Here is a 17752-nt window from a genome sequence, read left to right as displayed (position 1 = left end):
GCAGCTCCTGTAAATTAAGTAGTCTTGATTTGGATTATTTCATGTAAACATCATGAGACGAGCAATTAAACGGTCTGGTTTCCTCTCAGCTTCTACAACTACAAGAGTCTGGAGAATGGCGTGGCCCCCAATGTTGCCCTCACACCACTACCCCTGGGGAAGGTGGGTCCCATGTCCCCGTCAGTACCCAGCACCTCCCACCCAAGTGGAGGTGAACCCCCGGGTGAAGGAGCCAACTCCAGGCCTCGAAAGAGAAGAGCCACAGGGGAGCTCCAGCCGCCACCATCAGAGGCCCCCTGCCCTCCGTCCTTCACTGCCAGCAAGCTGCCGCTGCCTCAGGATGACAAGGACTCTGAGGTGGAGATCGAAGTGGAGAGCCGGGACGAACGTAAGTAAAGAACTCAATACCAGCAACTAGATCCATAGATCTCAACTGTCTTCCTAAATGAAGTCCTGATTTGACAAGATCAACCAAGTCTCTCGTCTCTCGTCTCTCCCAACAGTCACTTCGTCCCTGTCCTCCCTGTCGTCACCGTCTTTCACCTCATCCAGCAGCTCAGCCAAGGACTTGGGCTCGCCATGCGCCCAAGGGCCCATTTGCACTGTCACGTCAGCCGAGGCCACTGTCCCCTCAGCTGCGGCCATTGCACCCATCGCGCCCGTCGCAGCCCCCATCACCCCTCCAGAGCTGGGGCTGGAGTCGGAGCTGGAGAGCCTGAGGCAGGCGCTGGACAACGGTCTCGACTCCAAAGAGTCAAAGGAGAAGTTTCTGCACGAGATTGTTAAGATGAGGGTGAAGCAGGAGGAGAAGCTGGGATCGGCCCTGCAGGCCAAACGCAACCTCCAACAGGTACACTCCCATTCACGTGACTGCAAGAATAATATGACGCGTGTTCATCTTTCCTCATGTTAAACGAGTAACATTGATATCAGCTTCATTCGTGCGCGTTAAGTACAGAGCTTGGTCCAAGATGTGGTTAGTAGAGCTGTGCACAAATACTGACTCTTTATACAATATGGCCAATTTAAAAAGGGATTGTAATGTATTTTCAATGATCATACCAAACATAGGAGCTGCTTTACCTAAACTAACCTCTGCGTCATTCAAGGCCACCAACCCACCAAATGCGTCAGTGTAACTCTATAGAGAAGCTGTGGTTGTCTATTTGTACAATAACTGAACAGCACACACAGATAATCATACAAACACTGACTTATAAATGTTTCCGGTGTTACCCATAGTGATCTACAACCAACAATCAAGTGTTTCTATTCTCTCACTGACAGGCTGTATCAACAAAGTATATGATTTTATTTTAATGACTGCACCATGGTATGTGTCACTGTTGGCTGAGAGAATTAGGTTTCTCAGTCTGTGACAATTCACACAACCCTAATGCTTCCTCCAACTTTTTTTTTTTTTTTTTTTATGAAACCAGACTTGACAGAAACTTTTCAGAGTTGGTGCACTAAGGAAATTACTTGAGCAAACACATAGAAATGCAGAAGTGGATTCTGAGTCATTATTACTGTCCGCAAAGCTTAGCATGAGTTGGCAAGTGATAACAATGACAGCGGATGTTGCTGCAAAGGGAAAAGGCCAGACTTCCATTTTTATTTTTGGTCTTGGACCGAGAACAAGAAAGTGCAGACGAAGGAGTGTGTGTGTGGGTGAGGAACACAAAAACTGCATCCTGAGCAAAGAAAAACTGATTCCTGCACGACAGCACTCCACTTTCACTTTCCGTCAGTGTGCAGAAGCAAGCAGCTGACCTCCCAGCTGAATGAACAGTGGTCTCACTTTAAAACAACCTGCTGGTGTAACTCCTGCTGTGTTGAGTTGAGCTAACCCTGATGGTATCCACTGAGTTCTTATGTAAAGCCTCAGCAGAGTAAAGGGTGTGATGGGATTGTGTCTTTTAACTCTTTTTGAGGGAACTAACAAAGCTTGATGACAGACATGTTTGTCCAAACTGCTGGGTTCCCATGAGAAGACTATGGGTGTGTCACCACAACACACACACGCACGCACACACGCATGAACGCACCGACACTCACACTCACACTCAAACTCACACTCTCTCAGTGATTCAGAGGAAGGAAACCTAAGTTCTGTCAGCCCACACGTTGCCCTAAACCCTGACTTGGCTTAATGTAAACACTGACATGGACACTGCAGCCTTCGCTTGGGTGTCAACAGTGAAACAGACATGTGACAGATGCATCCACTGGTGTGGAGAGCAGTTGCATAAGCACCGTGTGACACATTAGGGACAGTTTTATCAATAATACATTCAAGTTATATTAAAAAAAATCATCTGTGAACAAATATGTGCAGCAAAAGCACTGTAGGGTGAAATGCTTTAAATTGTCTATAAGACTGGAAAAGCACAATTTAAGTGCCGTCAATTTACCATTTAAAGCCCAGATAGATAGGTGCCTTGCCTCTATGCTAACCTCTACACTCTCATCTTCCCAGGAATTGGAGTTCTTGCGAGTGGCCAAGAAGGAGAAGCTTCGGGAGGCGACCGAGGCGAAGCGAAACCTGAGGAAGGAAATCGAGCGCCTGCGAGCAGAGAGCGAGAAGAAGATGAAGGAAGCCAACGAGTCACGGATCCGTCTGAAGCGGGAGCTGGAGCAGGCCCGGCAGCTGAGGGTCTGCGACAAGGGCTGCGAGGCTGGACGTCTTCGCGCAAAATACTCGGCACAGGTCAGTGAGGGTGAAGGATTGGAAGAATCTGTCCCTTGGTCACACTTTGGGTTTAAACTCTTTAAAGATAAGATTAAAATATCTTGATAATACATTGGAGAAATGTGGAACAAGGGTATAAATGAAGCCAAACAAGGCCAAGCATGTAGGCAGACCAGACTAACAATGTGTGCAAATGTGGTGGCAGAACGTCTAGACAACACCCTCAGAGTAATTGCAGTGTTTCACTCTCTCACACACTCTCAAGGTCAGCAGAGGAGAAGGCAAGAAAAAAAACACATTTCCTCTTCCCCAGTCAAAAATAAATGGGTGTAGCGCCAAGTGCACAGACGTACGATAAGTCCTCCAACGAAAGGAAACAGGAAGAGACGTCGACTTCCCCCAGGCACCATGGGAAATGCAGATTAGACAAAACAAGAGGGAGGTTATGCTCTCCAGCTGCATCTGTGTGCCTCCCTGCAGAGACTGCAATTGTCCTTGGACGGCTGTCACTAAGACAAGATGTTTTAGGCGTTTATGTTGCTGCAGCCCAGGACAGGAAAGTTTTCAGACACTTCCAGTATCATTGTGCTCTCAAAGATCATTCTGCTATAAATGCCACTAAATTGTATCAACATAGATAGAAGTAAAATCTGTTCAAATTAGTGCAGTGAGATAAATATGACTGGACATATGATTGATTGTTTCCTGCAGAAACAAATTTTTTGTTCTCAATCTTGCAATTTTTGGCCTTTGTCTGGACTAAGACAATAGTTTGGTGATTATATTGTGATCACACAGTTGCATTCAAATTCAAACTGACACTGGGTTTTCTTGTAGCTGCGGAAATCCTGGGATCCAACGGCAGAGAATTTGATCATTTATACAAATTCCACAGTAATTCTAATCTAATTTTACAGAAATATCATTTGTTAACTTGTTAAACAGTGTTTAAGCCCAATTGGTTGGGAAACCAGACCAAGAAGGCGGAGACACTCCGACTCAGACCACATCCACACTGATGAAGCTGGCCTCCCAGACAACTGCACCACCAGGGTGTGAATTCTGAAGCGCAGGAATAAGGCATTTTGTTTGCAGCTGGAGAGCGTTAACATCAGGCTTTGGTGATATTCAAAAGTGAATATCTTCATACTGTCCAGCCCTAATATTGCGATATACAGCACGGTTGTATAGAACAGGCTCAGTGGTTGGTTAAGTCCGGAGTCAGATCTGTTCTGCTGTATGATGACAGGTCTTTCCTGCCATGTGTTTTCCAGATCGAGGACCTCCAGATGAAGCTGCAGCACGCCGAGGCCGACCGCGAGCAGCTTAGAGCCGACCTGCTGCAGGAGCGGGAGGCCAGGGAGCACCTGGAGAGGGTGGTGAAGGAGCTACAGCAGCAACTCTGGCCCAAATCCAGCAGCGACAAGGACGGGACGCCCAAGGACATGCTGGCTGAGAACTAACCCAGCAGCTGAACTCACCTCCCCAATCATTCAAACCCTGTCGCCATGATCCCCCAACATCATTTGCCCAACTCAGACCAGAGAACCCAGCACCCAGGAGTCCCGGGCCGGGCCCCATCGCACCACTGTCCATCACGCTCGCCCTCCAGATCACAAAAATACAAGACTCTCACCTTCGGACCAGAGACAGAGAAGAAACAAGGACCTGTATCCTCCATCACGCCCATGAAAAGTGAAGTGAATGGAAACAGCAAAATACAATTGTGCAGCAAGGAAGCATGTGTTTCTGAATCAAGCACTGACTGGCACCTTCCAGACTCACAGAACTTCAGACGGCATCACGAGAATGAAAGAAAAAGCAGATGTATAGCACAAAATGTGGTTGTGCCTGTATTTTCTCTGACAAGAAAATAAAGTGAGACTTTTGGACAGACGTCTGTGATAATAAATGCTGAAAGATGATCATATTCTATTAGAGTTACACAGCTGTTGAGGTGTTGTGACGGTCCAGGAAGAGCAGGGCTCACACTTAAGATACAGTTCCCAAAAACGTTTCCATCGCCGTCCCTCGCCATGATGATGAGGACAAGGAGGGTTTTGAAGACATTATAAGCTATTTAAGAGACTACATAGCGATATGTTAAAAAACAAAAAAAAAAACAAAACAAAAAAAAAAACTGTAACAACAAAAAGAAAGACAGTTTCTTTGTTTCTCTGTGCTCTTGGAGTCGGAAAATATAAAAGATACAAATAAATGAGAAGATGAACAAAACAAGCAGATGAACTCTCCACAGTGCCACCGTGGTTTTGTCGGTTTTTCAGGAAGCCATCGCAGTCCACTGAGGGGGAGGAGCTTGAGTGACCCATCTTTTCCTCCTCCTGTTGTTTTATAAAAATCATTTATTTCTCAGAGCGGGGTCGAAATCTTTCTCACTCTTCTCTCTCTGGATTGGACGCTGGACATAAAAACATGCTGTACCGTTTTAGTGAGCACTTTTGTCGGATGATCAATAACAATATCCAGCAATCTCCATCTCAAGTGTTGCTCACACACAAACACACGCACACACTCACACTGGCTGCCATATGTGTTTTTAAGCGTTTGGGTCAAAACCCGGATGTCTTTATCTTCTAAAGATAAAATCCTCCAGATGTGCGTGGCCTTGTTTTTACTCCAGCTGACTCCAGAACCATCATGTATGAAATCATAGTGGATTGGATGGGGCAACTTTGGCAAGAACCACAAAATGTTCATTTTAATTAAATTAATGTAAATATAAATATATGTTTTGTTTTTGTTCTTTGTTTTTTTTTTACTTTACAATAATGAATCGCACTTTGTCATAACAAAAATACTGTTATAATGCATTGTACTCCCACTATTGTCTTCAATCTTACTTTGAAAACATCATCTTATACACGACTGCTACCATATAAATTCAGTGAGCATTTTATTGATTATATGCATCTCGAATAAATGCTGTTGCTCTGTTTTCTTAAGGCAAAGTATTGTAAATAAATGGAAAGAAAAAAAGGCTCTACCTGTTGCTTGCTGATGCAGTCTGGGATTGTTACAAAGGTTCTGGCAACAAATTCTCCCCGTTGTTGTAATATAATGACACCCGGTTCAAACTTCGCTAATGACACACTGCACATCATCGAGGTGATTTTTTTTTTTTTTACAGGCCTCTGAACAAAAAGTTGGAAGATTAAAATCTGATTTTATTCAGAAGGCGGAGAGCGCGACTCTGCCGTCACACAGCGGGTACAATGCAATCAGAATGTACATTGTGTTAATGCTAATTTTTCTTTGGTTGTTGATGTTGTTTTTAAACGTGGAGATATTTTATTGCTTGTCTGTTATGTTCACTTTTTTTCAATAGAAAACTCATATTTTCTTTATGCATGAAATTTGAGAAAGTTTGCCATACATATAGTCAGTTATTGGGCATTGATACTGTACATGTAAGGGTTTTATTGTGTTATGCAACATAAAGCAATTTGTCTTATTTAGAAGAGGAAGAAGTAAGTAAAAAGAAAAAAATGCAACAAACCGAATATTGTTCTTAAGAAAAAAGAAAACTTCACACTTGCAAAAAGCAAAAGACGACAAAAAAAAAAAAGAGAGAAAAAATAAAATAAAATGCAATGCTGGACAACCTCAAGTGCCTGGACATGGGCGAAAGGTTTCCAGAGTAGGAGAACTGACGATGAAGCTGTAGGGGCGGGGCCTCTCATCGTCTACCTGTGTGCAGGTTCAGCAGCTCAGCAGCTGTTTTTATCAGTGTTCCTAAAACCAACCAGTTTACAGACTCAATTTCTTTTTCAATGCAGAGAACAATTAAACAAACGCTAGATGCTTAAGGCTTTTTTTTTTCTGAATGAGTGCTTTTTTTCCCTCCTTTATTTGAAATCAATGATATGCATGTTCAAACAATTTTTATAGAAGATCTTGAAAACACACTTGCTTCGGTGAATTGTTACTTTGGGTTGTACATAAAGACTTAATTGTTTATTCCCAGTTTTGCTGACTTGTCCCGAGGCGGACGTGTCGAGGATAATAAAGAGGGCATTATGTTGACGAGCCCGTTTCTTATCCGTCATGGCTGACACTGCGTCTGTGACTTTGGCAGACCTAAAAATTGGTACATTTTGTAGTTGTTTTTACACTCAAAAAGAGTTGATAGCCTCTGTGTAGTTTACTTTACTCGTGGTTTTCTACAAAAGAAGGGAGACAACAACGACACTGGCTCTTCACTCTCCCGCGCGTAAAAAAGAAAAAAGCAGTTTAACAACATCTTGTTTTCTAAAGGAGAATCATTTTACTATATAATGGACAGTAAAGCAGCAATAACAGTCCATATTAATAGACAAATACTAGCCAGTGTGAAGATTTGAATAAGAATTTTCAAATGTAAATATTTTTTTCATTTACAATATTGTATAATATATGTACATGGTGTTTCCTTTTTCAAAAAGAAATCTTTTCTTACAATAGCTTGTCTTGTTTTTGTTTCTGTTTTTTTTTTTTTTTGAATTTGTGTTTTAACTGAAATGTTTCAAAAACAGTTAATGATGCAGTGCGTAAGAGAATATTCCCTACATAAACATGTTAATCCATTTCTTTCATTTTTTTTTTACTGTAGAGTCTTTATATTGAATGACTTTTTTCACCAGTTCATATATATTTTTAACAGTTTGTTCAGTATCAGATAACAGACCTACAGTATGGGTCGCACAAACACACACAGACACATACACACACAGACAGACACACACAGACAGACACACACACACACACACTCACACACACAAACACACAGACAGACACACACAGACACACACACACACACACAACACACGCACACACACACACACACACACACACACACAATGCCACTTGCAGATTGTTTCCCCCCTAATCCTCATGTATCTTTTTAGCCCTGTGCTGCTGCTAATACTATATAAACCTTACAATTCTAGAAATATTTTTATGTAAGAGGTAAATGTAAGCTTTCCCATTTATTAATACCACATATACAGTATGAAAAAAAAGCTTGGCTTATTCATCTATCTCCTTGTTTCCCTCATCTTTTCACGCCTTTTTCCCTCATCTCTCCTCCGACGACACCCGTCCCCTTCTCTCACGACACGGACTATATTGTAAAGTAAAGGACTTTATGAGATTATGTTTGAAAATAGCTATGCTTATATACTACAGTGACTGAATGTACAGTGTATAGATGCATTACCAGAAATAAAGTTGTTTGTCCAGATTGACTGACCCAGTTTCTCCTTATTACTGCCTGTTGGGTAAACAATCCAAACCCTAATTATCCTGTAAATACTGCAGACGGAGCGTTTTCCTCCTAATTCATGTCACTGATGAATTCAGGGAGGGGGTGGTGTCCTGCTGTCGGGACAGATCATCTCTTCTGATGATTAATAATCATATGTGTATCATATGGGTGATATGTGAGTCCTCATGCAGACAAACAGGGGAGCTGATTTCGGATTTCCTGAGACATAAATTGATTCATGAAGATGAGAGTAAAAAGTTAAAATCTATTTGTACAGTGGATTCATCTTGAGTCAAGAACTAGACATGTATTACTAGAAACAACAAAACCTGTCATCTGTTTAATTTGTTGATTTGATCGCATACATTTTCTGTTTTTCAGAATTCTCAGAATAATTAATAATTAATTCATAAAAACAAGAAAAACTTAACTAAATATAAAAGAAAATGAACATACTGCAACAATGACAAAACAAAAAGAAATGAGTCCTATCAGAATAATATACATGATAAACAAATGAAACACATGCAACTACTTTCAGGTAAAACAAAGCAGAGCTTTGTCAGTGCAGCGGCCTCTTTACAGCCAACCAAAACAACACTAAACATTCTTCTGGTTTCACCCTCTCATCCGGTTTATATACACAGATATGGTTTAGAGCAGCTGCTGCAGAAACCTCCACAATTACTGTGAAAACAGTGAAATGGAAAAGATGAGCTGCAAACACTTAACTAGAAAGGAATGTACGCTAGGTCTGAAGTTAACGCCCACTCAGCCTGACAGCATTTGATGTAAACATTCATTAGTGTGTACACACACACACACGGCTGTGTGTGCACAGCATAGGTTAGCTGTCAGACCTTCAAACCCTGCCTTAAATTAAATTCCATATTAAAACAAAGACAAAAGTATCTGGAATATAGCCTCTGCCATTATGAATATGTAAAGTATAAATTTTAAAACGGAAGACGACGCTAGAAACCAAAAAATAACAGCAGTGACTCAACCCACAGAAACATGTCCCACTGAGAAGCTACAGCTAGTCTACCCTGTTTCAGTCAGAGGCTTCCTCAAGACAAGGCTACTGCTAAATGCTAATTTATTAACAATGAAAATGTTCATATGCTGATCGGCTTCTATTAAAATGGCGTCCTAAGTTTCTCAAACTCAGAAACCTCTCTTCTGATTGGCTCACCGACCTGTTGTTACTAGCGCTCCAGCGACACTGAGACCGTTTTTGATTCTTCAAACCATTAATATCTTCTTATGGTTCAACACTTCAAATAAAACACAGGAAAAGTGTCAAATATGGGACCTTTATTTAAACTCCTCCCCCGGCGCCTGATCATGGCTCCACCTGCACAGTGAGTGGAGGAAGCTCTCTGGCTGCTGCTACTGTGGCCCACAACGTCAGCGTGGTGTGGGCTGGCCTGTCAGACAGACTCTCCGCTCCTCTACAGCAGCAGCAGCAGCAGCAGCAGCAGCAGCAGCAGCAGCAGCACCACACAGGGCTATTGACTGACCCAATTACAGCAGTCACATGAGGAAGAACGCCCTGCAGTTAGCTCATTAGTCTCTGGAGTCTCTCTGCAGCTCTCTTAGTCTTACTCTGCCTCCGTTGCTCCTGCTGTTTTATAATGTACAGTCAATTACTAAGTCATGTTTAATTCATTCAGTACATCTTAAGTATTTTTTTTTTTTATGAACGGTTGGACAGGCGCTTTCAGATATGCTTGCACTTCTTTTGACCATATTTTGAAGTGGGAAAGATGCATGTTTGTTATATGTAAATGGGTGGCCAAAATAACGCACACACAGCATAATGTAACACCCCACAGTCTAATGTAATCCAACACAACAACACAATAAATGGCTGAAATATTTTACGCAAAGTTGAATGAAAATTTCAGCAAATGAAGTTTCTGTATACTACACACTGCTTTACTGTTAGTGTGCATATCCTGATGATTTTCTGTGTTCATAGGCTCATTTTTACGTTCTTAATTATGAGAGCTGAGTGAAATAACTATGTGTACCTTGAGATAATAATCTGTCCACTGTCTGTTTGTGCCATACTTATATTTATCCCTTTGATATCTCTGGATGCATTAGACCATTGAGGATCATGTTGAAAATCAGTGAGCATTTTCAATATAATTTCTCTAACATGATTAAATAGTTGTCAGGTGTTTACTTTGCTGTATTAGGCAAAAAGGACATTTCTGTCTGATTATTTCATTCATTAATCATTTTTGTGATGATTTGCCTTATTTAGCATATCAGTAAATATCATGAAATATGTCAATATCCTGATATAAAACTGCATGTTACTGTAATACGGGGTTTTATTCACTAATTGACTTCATAAGAGCTAGCTCCAATTTCAGTTCACAGAGATTAAAATGAACTGGTTCAGGTTCACAGTTTTGAATATTGAACTAAGTTCATGTTCATTTCTCTTTTTTTTTCTTTTTGAATAATCTGCTCTGAGCTATTTTCTCCCAGTAGAACTTCCTCCTACCCATCCATCCCCAGCCCCCAGCCACTGCCACATCACTGTTTACTACTAGAAAATAACAGAGAGAAACAGAGAGAAATTTTAAAGCCAAGAAAAACCAGTCAGAGTAAATGTTATACCAGTTAAACAATGTGTCATAAAGCAGGACAACTCCAAACAGATCAGTTCATTAACGTCCTTCAGTTCTATATACATTTTATATTGTGTAGAAAGTGAAAAATAGGTGCAGTAAAGGTAAACTGTTGACACGATGGGAATTTTGTGCAGACATTCATGGTCCTCAGAGGATGTGAGCTAACATTAGCTAAGCTGTTATTGTTGTATTGTTGTTGGATCCACCTCACAGTCATTACTCAGTGAATTCTGGGATATATTTTGCAGTTTTCTATCAAAAAATGAACATTCTAGCTGAAGGATATTTAGCTTACCTAAACTGTCTTATTTAACCTTTGGTTACCTTTCCCCTCAATCACGAGTGTCGAGGTCTATGACTCCCAATAGTAATAGTAATAATAATAATAATAGTAATAATAGACTTTCACTCTATAAATGGATGTAAACAATGGTGTCAACATCTCAGTAGAAACCTTAGAAGTTCAGTGAAAAGTTGTCCTATTTAACCAATAATTTATGTCATGAGCACATTGCATCTTAAAATCACGTTAAAATCTCAAATCCCTGACCCTGGGTTTGTTGACTGATACAAACACACATCTGGGGTCTGATTGTCTGATGTTGCCAAGTTACCTGATCTCCGTGGTGAGTACAATCTTATTATCTTGATAGGAATGACTGACCATGACAATAAGTTATATATAAAGTCAGACCAAAATTAAGACAATTAAAAGGTAAGCTTAGTGCCACCGTGAAAATAGAGCAATAATAAAATGACACGTCTGAACTTCCTATATCTTCGGTAGGTTCAGCTCCTGTCATGGTGTCTTTGCAGATCTCTGTGAGAAGTCGATCAGACGGCTCCACCCGATTCAGAACACTATTACCAGAGTCAACACCAAGACCAGGAGAGTGGATTCACATCAATCCAGTTCTGAGCTCACATGTCCTCTGTGTCATACTGCTGATTTATAAAGCACTAAATGGTTCAGGGCCAAAATACATTTCTGCTCTGCTACATTCTGAACCATCCAGACCTCTCAGCTGGTCTGAGACAGGTCTGCTTATTGTCATCAGGGTCATAAATTCTTTTAAATCGTTGAAATAATAAATTCTGTTTCACACTCCTTTATCCTAAATCAGGTTCAGGGGTATTTATTCATATATGACTCATATCGTTCTTTTCTTCTTCTGTTTAATCTGTTTCATTTCATTTCAGCGTGTTTGTATCATTAAGTTTGTATGAAAATCTTTTTCATATGAATCTTATCATATTGTCTCGTATGTCATTTGAATGCATTTTTTACATCTTAAGAAAAGTGTTTTACATTGTAGTTGAAAAATGCTCCTGAATGTTACTCCCCAAGCACTTTATTAGGAACACCTGTGCACCTGCTTATTCATGCAATTATCCAATTATTCAATCCTGTGACAAGTCAGGAGCTTCAGTTCATGTTCACATCAAACATCAGAATGAGGAAAAAAAAAGATGTGATCTCAGTGACTTTGACTGTGACATGATTGTTGGTGGCAGACGGACTGGTTTGAGTATTTCGGAAACTGCTGATCACATCCGGTGAGCAGCAGCTCAGTGGAGGAAACACATTGTTGATGAGAGAGGTCAGAGGAGAATGGTCAGACTGGTCGGAGCTGACAGGCTACAGTAACTCAGATAACCACTCTTTACAACTGCGGAAAGCAGAAAAGCATCAGAATGAACAACACGTCCAACCTTGATGCTCCATGTCACAAAGCAAAAGTCGTCTCAAACTGGCTTCATGAACATGACAGCGAGTTCAGTGAACTTCAGTGACCTCCTCAGTCTCCAGACCTGAATCCAATAGAACAGCTTTGGGATGTGGTAGAACAGGAGATTGGCAGCATGAGTGTGCAGCTGACAAATCTGCAGAAATCATGTGATGCAAAGTCTCAAAGGAAAGTTTCCAACATCTGGTGGAATCAATGACATGAAGAACTGAGGGTGTTTGAGAGCAGAGGGAGGACCTACCCAGTGTTAGCATGGTGTTCCTAATAAAGTGCTGATAGTTTTGAAACGCAGGAAGTCTTAAAAACCTTATGAACAACATTAGGTTTTATCTGATGGCTTCTATGCAATTTTCCAGTGGCTGTATGTTAAATCCATAAATAAAGGACAAACATTATTGGGAAAGATTTTGTGTATTGTATTGTTTCTAATGGTGAATGTGTTGTGCTGGTATGATGGACGCTGACAGCACACAGTCATTTTGCATCTTATTTGTAATTTAGTGTAATATAAGGGGTTGAATATGAGGCATGTGCTGATTCTGTTTATTATTCCATCTAGGAAACAACTCACCAAACACAGCAGACTTGACCCCCCCCCTCCCCCTTTCACCTTCTGAATGGACACTTCCCTGCAGCCTAATGGACTCATCTCTCTCCAACACACACACACACACACACACACACACACAACACGCACACACACACACACACACACACAACACGCACTTGCCTTGCCTGAAAGGCCACAATCAGCCGGTACAGGTCATCGGCCCCTAGGCAGCTTCAATATTTATGGGTCTTTGCAGCATTTTACCATCTCCGCTTGACAAAAATGATCAGCGTCTCAGACACTCTGCCTGTCAATCCAGCAGCTCTGTGCATCACATCAGCTGCCATCGCAGTAAGCCCTGCAGGACGTGGCTGGGAGGAAGCCAATAAGATGGGTTTCCCCAGCCAAGGATAAATCACTCTGGATCCAGAAGTGAAGCAGCTCTAGCCTGACGTCTGCAGAGGGGATGGATGGATGGATGGGGGGGATATGAATCCTAATACAGACTTTGCTTGTTTGTCCTACAGTTAAATTCAACACTGACAACAGCTGAAATCCTGATTAATATAGGATCAACGGATCATTTTTGTGTTTTGCTGTGCATTCTTTACTCTGTTTTCCAAAGCTGGCTGTCTCACCAGCCAGCTTAACAGAATGTAATGTAAAATTAAACTTTAAGACTTCAACACCGCAGCTTTTTATCACAAGCATAAACCTGTAACTGATTTTTGGCCACGTGGGGGCAGCAGAAACAAGATCTGATCACAACATTGACATATCATTACTTTTTAAGTCGATATGGTGACCTTGCAAACCAACTCCTGAGGGACTGTGTTCACCAGCTGGTCTCTGTTTGTGGCTGAGCAGGTAGTGGACCGAGGGACTAGTTTTTTCTTTGTAAAAACAGCTGCCTGTGTAAAGCTACATCCACACTTCTAGGTTTTCAAGCCCCTAAAACCGAGACTTTTGGAAATGCTGCATTCCACGCCTTAGGTTGTGTTGTAGTCTGGACGGTCAGAAACTGAGATCTTTGGAAACGATGACGTGGACACTCACAGTCGCTTCATGATTGGGTGTTATCAGTCATGACTACCAGTGGTGAATGCAGCATGGATAATGAATTACAAGTGTTATTGACCTTGTTGTCTTTGCTTGCAGCTGTTGTGCAGTTAAATTCTGCATTTTAATGTTACAACTGCCTTTGCTGTTCCTCGTTCATAGTATTTTCTACAACTAACCAGCTGTAGAATAGACACAATAAACACAGACTTGCGCATGCCCATTGTACATGAATGGTCATCTGATAGGCGTTTTCAAGTGTTAATAATATGGACGGAGATTATTTGTGATACAGAGCTAAAATGGTCTTCTGGACGGAGATCATTTTCCTAGTACTGTGGATGTGGTATGTGGTCTGAGAGCAGTAAGAGTGAACCAGAACAGTGACGCGTGACGCCTGTATCCTTTACATATAACTGTTGACGTGTGAAGCCTTGCTTCTCGTCTGCACCGTGTGACTGTTTTTGGTGATGGTTCAAATTATGGAGCGACTGCGTAAGACCTCTGAGAGAATGCATTTTCAGAGTTTGTGGTCTATACCACTGATTGACAGTTTGCTTGTGAGTGCCTTGGTTGTATTAGCGATGCATTCACTTCTCCAGTTTGGCAACACTTTGATCTTATTTCTCTCCAATAATTGGACGGATTAAGGATCCAGTGAAATATTGGGACAGAGAGAAATGAATTTCTCCTTACGCCTTTACAAGCTAATCCTCTCTCACTCCGCACAGCTGGCCAATCCCAGCATGAAGTGAGCATGAATGTCGGATTCTCCGTTTCATAGAGTTACAGAAGTGCCCTCTAATCTGACGGTGTAGGAAGAGGGGGTTCCCAACACCTTTCGGACCATTGGACAGCAGTTTAGAAGGAGTGTAAATCCTTCCTAAACTTCATCACACACACAAGACACAAGATAAGAAGCTTGCTTTTCTGCTTTCAAAATTCTGAACTTTCATGGCATCCCACCAGCCCCACCACCTCCCCAGGACAAACCACTTAGTAGTACTATACTGTATAAATATAATGTATAATGTTTTTAGATTGAAGCCATTAGCAGGAGAAATTTGCGACTATTTTCACCCTGAAAATGACCACAGATTCATGGTGCTCACAGCCTCTGCTCTGAGGTTAGCTCACGGCTTCTGTCCATTTCTTTGTTTGTCTGTGACTGGGATGTCTGAAATTTGCTGACCACACTCACACCCCTAAGGGAAAGACAGCGTTTCATTTTTTGTGACTCTGTGACCCTCTGTAGAGGCTCCATCAGGTCAAGCTATCACATTTTAAATGAGAATACCCTAATTACTGCTATATTTACTTTACTTTCTAAGAGAAAGAAACCTATTTGAAATCTTTTCCTCCTCTCGTTTTGTCTGTTCAGTCTAATATTATGTCGCTGATTCGTCAACATGTCAGTGACCCCCCCAAAACAAACCCAATCCCTTCAAATTATTCTCATTTCAGTCATTTCACTACGTTTTCTTTTTAACCATCTTTTGCTGAATTCCAGGTAAATAAACTGATTCCAGACCTCATAGTGAATGAGGACTTTATGGAAGAATTGTACCTCCCCTTCTGGTTCACACTAAGGCTGAACTCTTACAAGGCTTGTGGTTAAAAGATCACCATAATTAAACAGAAAACAAGCAGTTTTCATGAAACATCATTGTTGTTGGTCAAACATCTGAGCCTGAGATTTCAGATCAGTCACTGAGGTTTTGTGTTTGGCTCATGCAGCTGTGTTGATCTTGTGAGCTTGTTGTCGCTGTCGTCGGCATGACTTCACAACAAATCAGGATCAAATCAGACAGAAATCTAACCAGCAAACGCTCTCCAACCAGTCCTCCAATCTGAACAACCATATAGGTCGTTTTTTGCAACCCTCAGCTACGACCCATAGGAGTGTCTCCTGAAATAGCGCCCCTATGGTGGCAGGCGTACCAGACCTTGGTTGTTATGGTTACAATAATAAACACACGGACTGTACTGACAGTGGCGTACCGAACCTTTGTTGCCATGGTTACAATAATAAACAGTCATAGCTTGGTTAGGTTTGGGAAAAGAGCATGAATTGGGTTAAAGGTAGCCCTACTTGGTTAAAATTACACAATCTTTGTTGTCATGGTTACAATAATAACAGCGCGGTTAACTTTGTCGAACGGTCATGGATAAAAGAAGCATCACAAACTGCTGGTTCCACATGGGAATCGAACACCGCTCTCCTGTGCTGTGTTGACCCATCCATCCCCCACAACCTCCTCCTGACGTGGACGATATTCCACAACACCAGACAATCTTCAAGTAACTTGCCAAACAGTGTACAAAGAAAGTTTAGGAGCTGCTCGTCTTTATGATGCTCAGTGTCCTGTGGGACAAAAGTGTCCATCAACAGCAAACAAGCAGATGCAGCATGAACACTGGTATATTTGTGAAAACAATACATTCTCAAAAACTGCCCAGGGTTGATATGTAGAATTGCGACAGGTGCACCTCAAAATGATGTCAATAAAAATCGATGTGGAGTTCAGAAGGTCAGAGAAGTGTGGGAGAAGAAGTATCCTGACAGAGAGTCGGGTCAATGAGCTGTGGTGCTTGGACCTGTGATAATAAACACATGGCTGCTCATTATACATGTCTGTGTTGGGCTATGAAATTGATTTACACTTGTGTAGGACTGATGTGATTTACAAAAGGTATCCATCCAAAATAATGGGAGGATCATATCTGATTTCAAACCTAAAGCCATGATCATATCTACTTATTGTCAAGGTCACACACAGTGTAAACCTGTGGTATAGTGTCCATTCACGCAATACTGCAAACTCCTCCAGGTGAACTGAGCTGAGCTGCCTGACACCCTGCTGTCAGTTTAACACAGAGAGACCAACTCTTGACTGACCACTGAAAGCATGCTTCTTGAAAATGACTCACACATTTAATCATGGGTGGCATTGGCACAGTTTGCTTACAAGGTCAAATGAAAATGCTTCACTAATTTGGTGATTCAGTGTGTCCCATAAAAATTTCCCAAGGAAAAAAGAAAAAAACTGTCAGTAGCTGTGTGAAAATATTGCCACTAAAGTGTTCCTTCAATGTTGCCTTGAGGCAAATCTTCCCTGATGAGTCGGCCAAATATGCCATGTCCCTTCTATAGCCATAAAAACATCTCCTGAAAACCAGGGATGTGGACTTTTGTCAGGATTTTCTCATAATTTGATGTTACTGCTGGGTTTTTCTATTGTTAACCAAATGCTTTGCTACATTGATGTGGATGCAGATATCTTCAGACAAACCTTAACTTAAACACACCAAAAAAATACATAGTGCTGAGGTTAAAAGTAAAATATGTTTTTTTTTTAAAAAAAATCATCTTCGAGCTAACCTTTTATGGCCACCCTACACTAGAGGACTTAGAGAAGCCTTTTAAAAGTACACCAAACAATTGAGATGACAGAAGCGCGTTGCAATTGTAGCAAAACTCATGATTTCTGACGCTGGAAATTTATCTGACAGTAAAATCACTTGAAAAGTTGTTTGGTGTGAAGCCACCATTAGGTTGTGTCCAGACTGAACTTGATGCTGCATTGGCCAGTCAAATCCATGCAAGGACACATTCCTGGTACATTTCTTTCTCAATCTTCTTCCAACTTCCAAATGATGGAGCACAAAATCATAGCTGCTTTCCAGAGTAGTAAAAACTTCCCTCATAGACATGATTAGCCTATGCCAGTGTAAAAGCTAGGTGTGTGTGTGTGTGTGTGTGTGTTTTGGGGGGGGGGGGGGCGGGGG

The 17752-nt window shown here is 41.4% G+C and overlaps 1 protein-coding gene across 1 annotated transcript in view; it reads left to right on the top strand.

Annotated features, from left to right (window-relative positions):
- The window catches only part of skia (SKI proto-oncogene a), a 77183-nt gene extending 69251 nt beyond the window's left edge, over positions 1–7932 (top strand). Inside the window, exons 4-7 of the mRNA XM_023411496.2 lie at positions 90–388; positions 504–850; positions 2480–2710; positions 3967–7932. Of these exons, the coding sequence (XP_023267264.1) occupies positions 90–388; positions 504–850; positions 2480–2710; positions 3967–4155 (1066 nt within the window). The 3' untranslated portion in view covers positions 4156–7932. The remainder of the gene's footprint in view (positions 1–89; positions 389–503; positions 851–2479; positions 2711–3966) is intronic.
- The last annotated feature ends 9820 nt before the right edge of the window (positions 7933–17752 follow it).

Source organism: Seriola lalandi, unplaced genomic scaffold, assembly GCF_002814215.2.
Source record: "Seriola lalandi dorsalis isolate HSWRI2012SDOR001 ecotype SW California unplaced genomic scaffold, Sedor1 jcf7180002054469, whole genome shotgun sequence".
Taxonomy (NCBI): Eukaryota; Metazoa; Chordata; class Actinopteri; order Carangiformes; family Carangidae; genus Seriola; species Seriola lalandi.
This window is presented reverse-complemented; position numbering and strand designations above follow the sequence as displayed.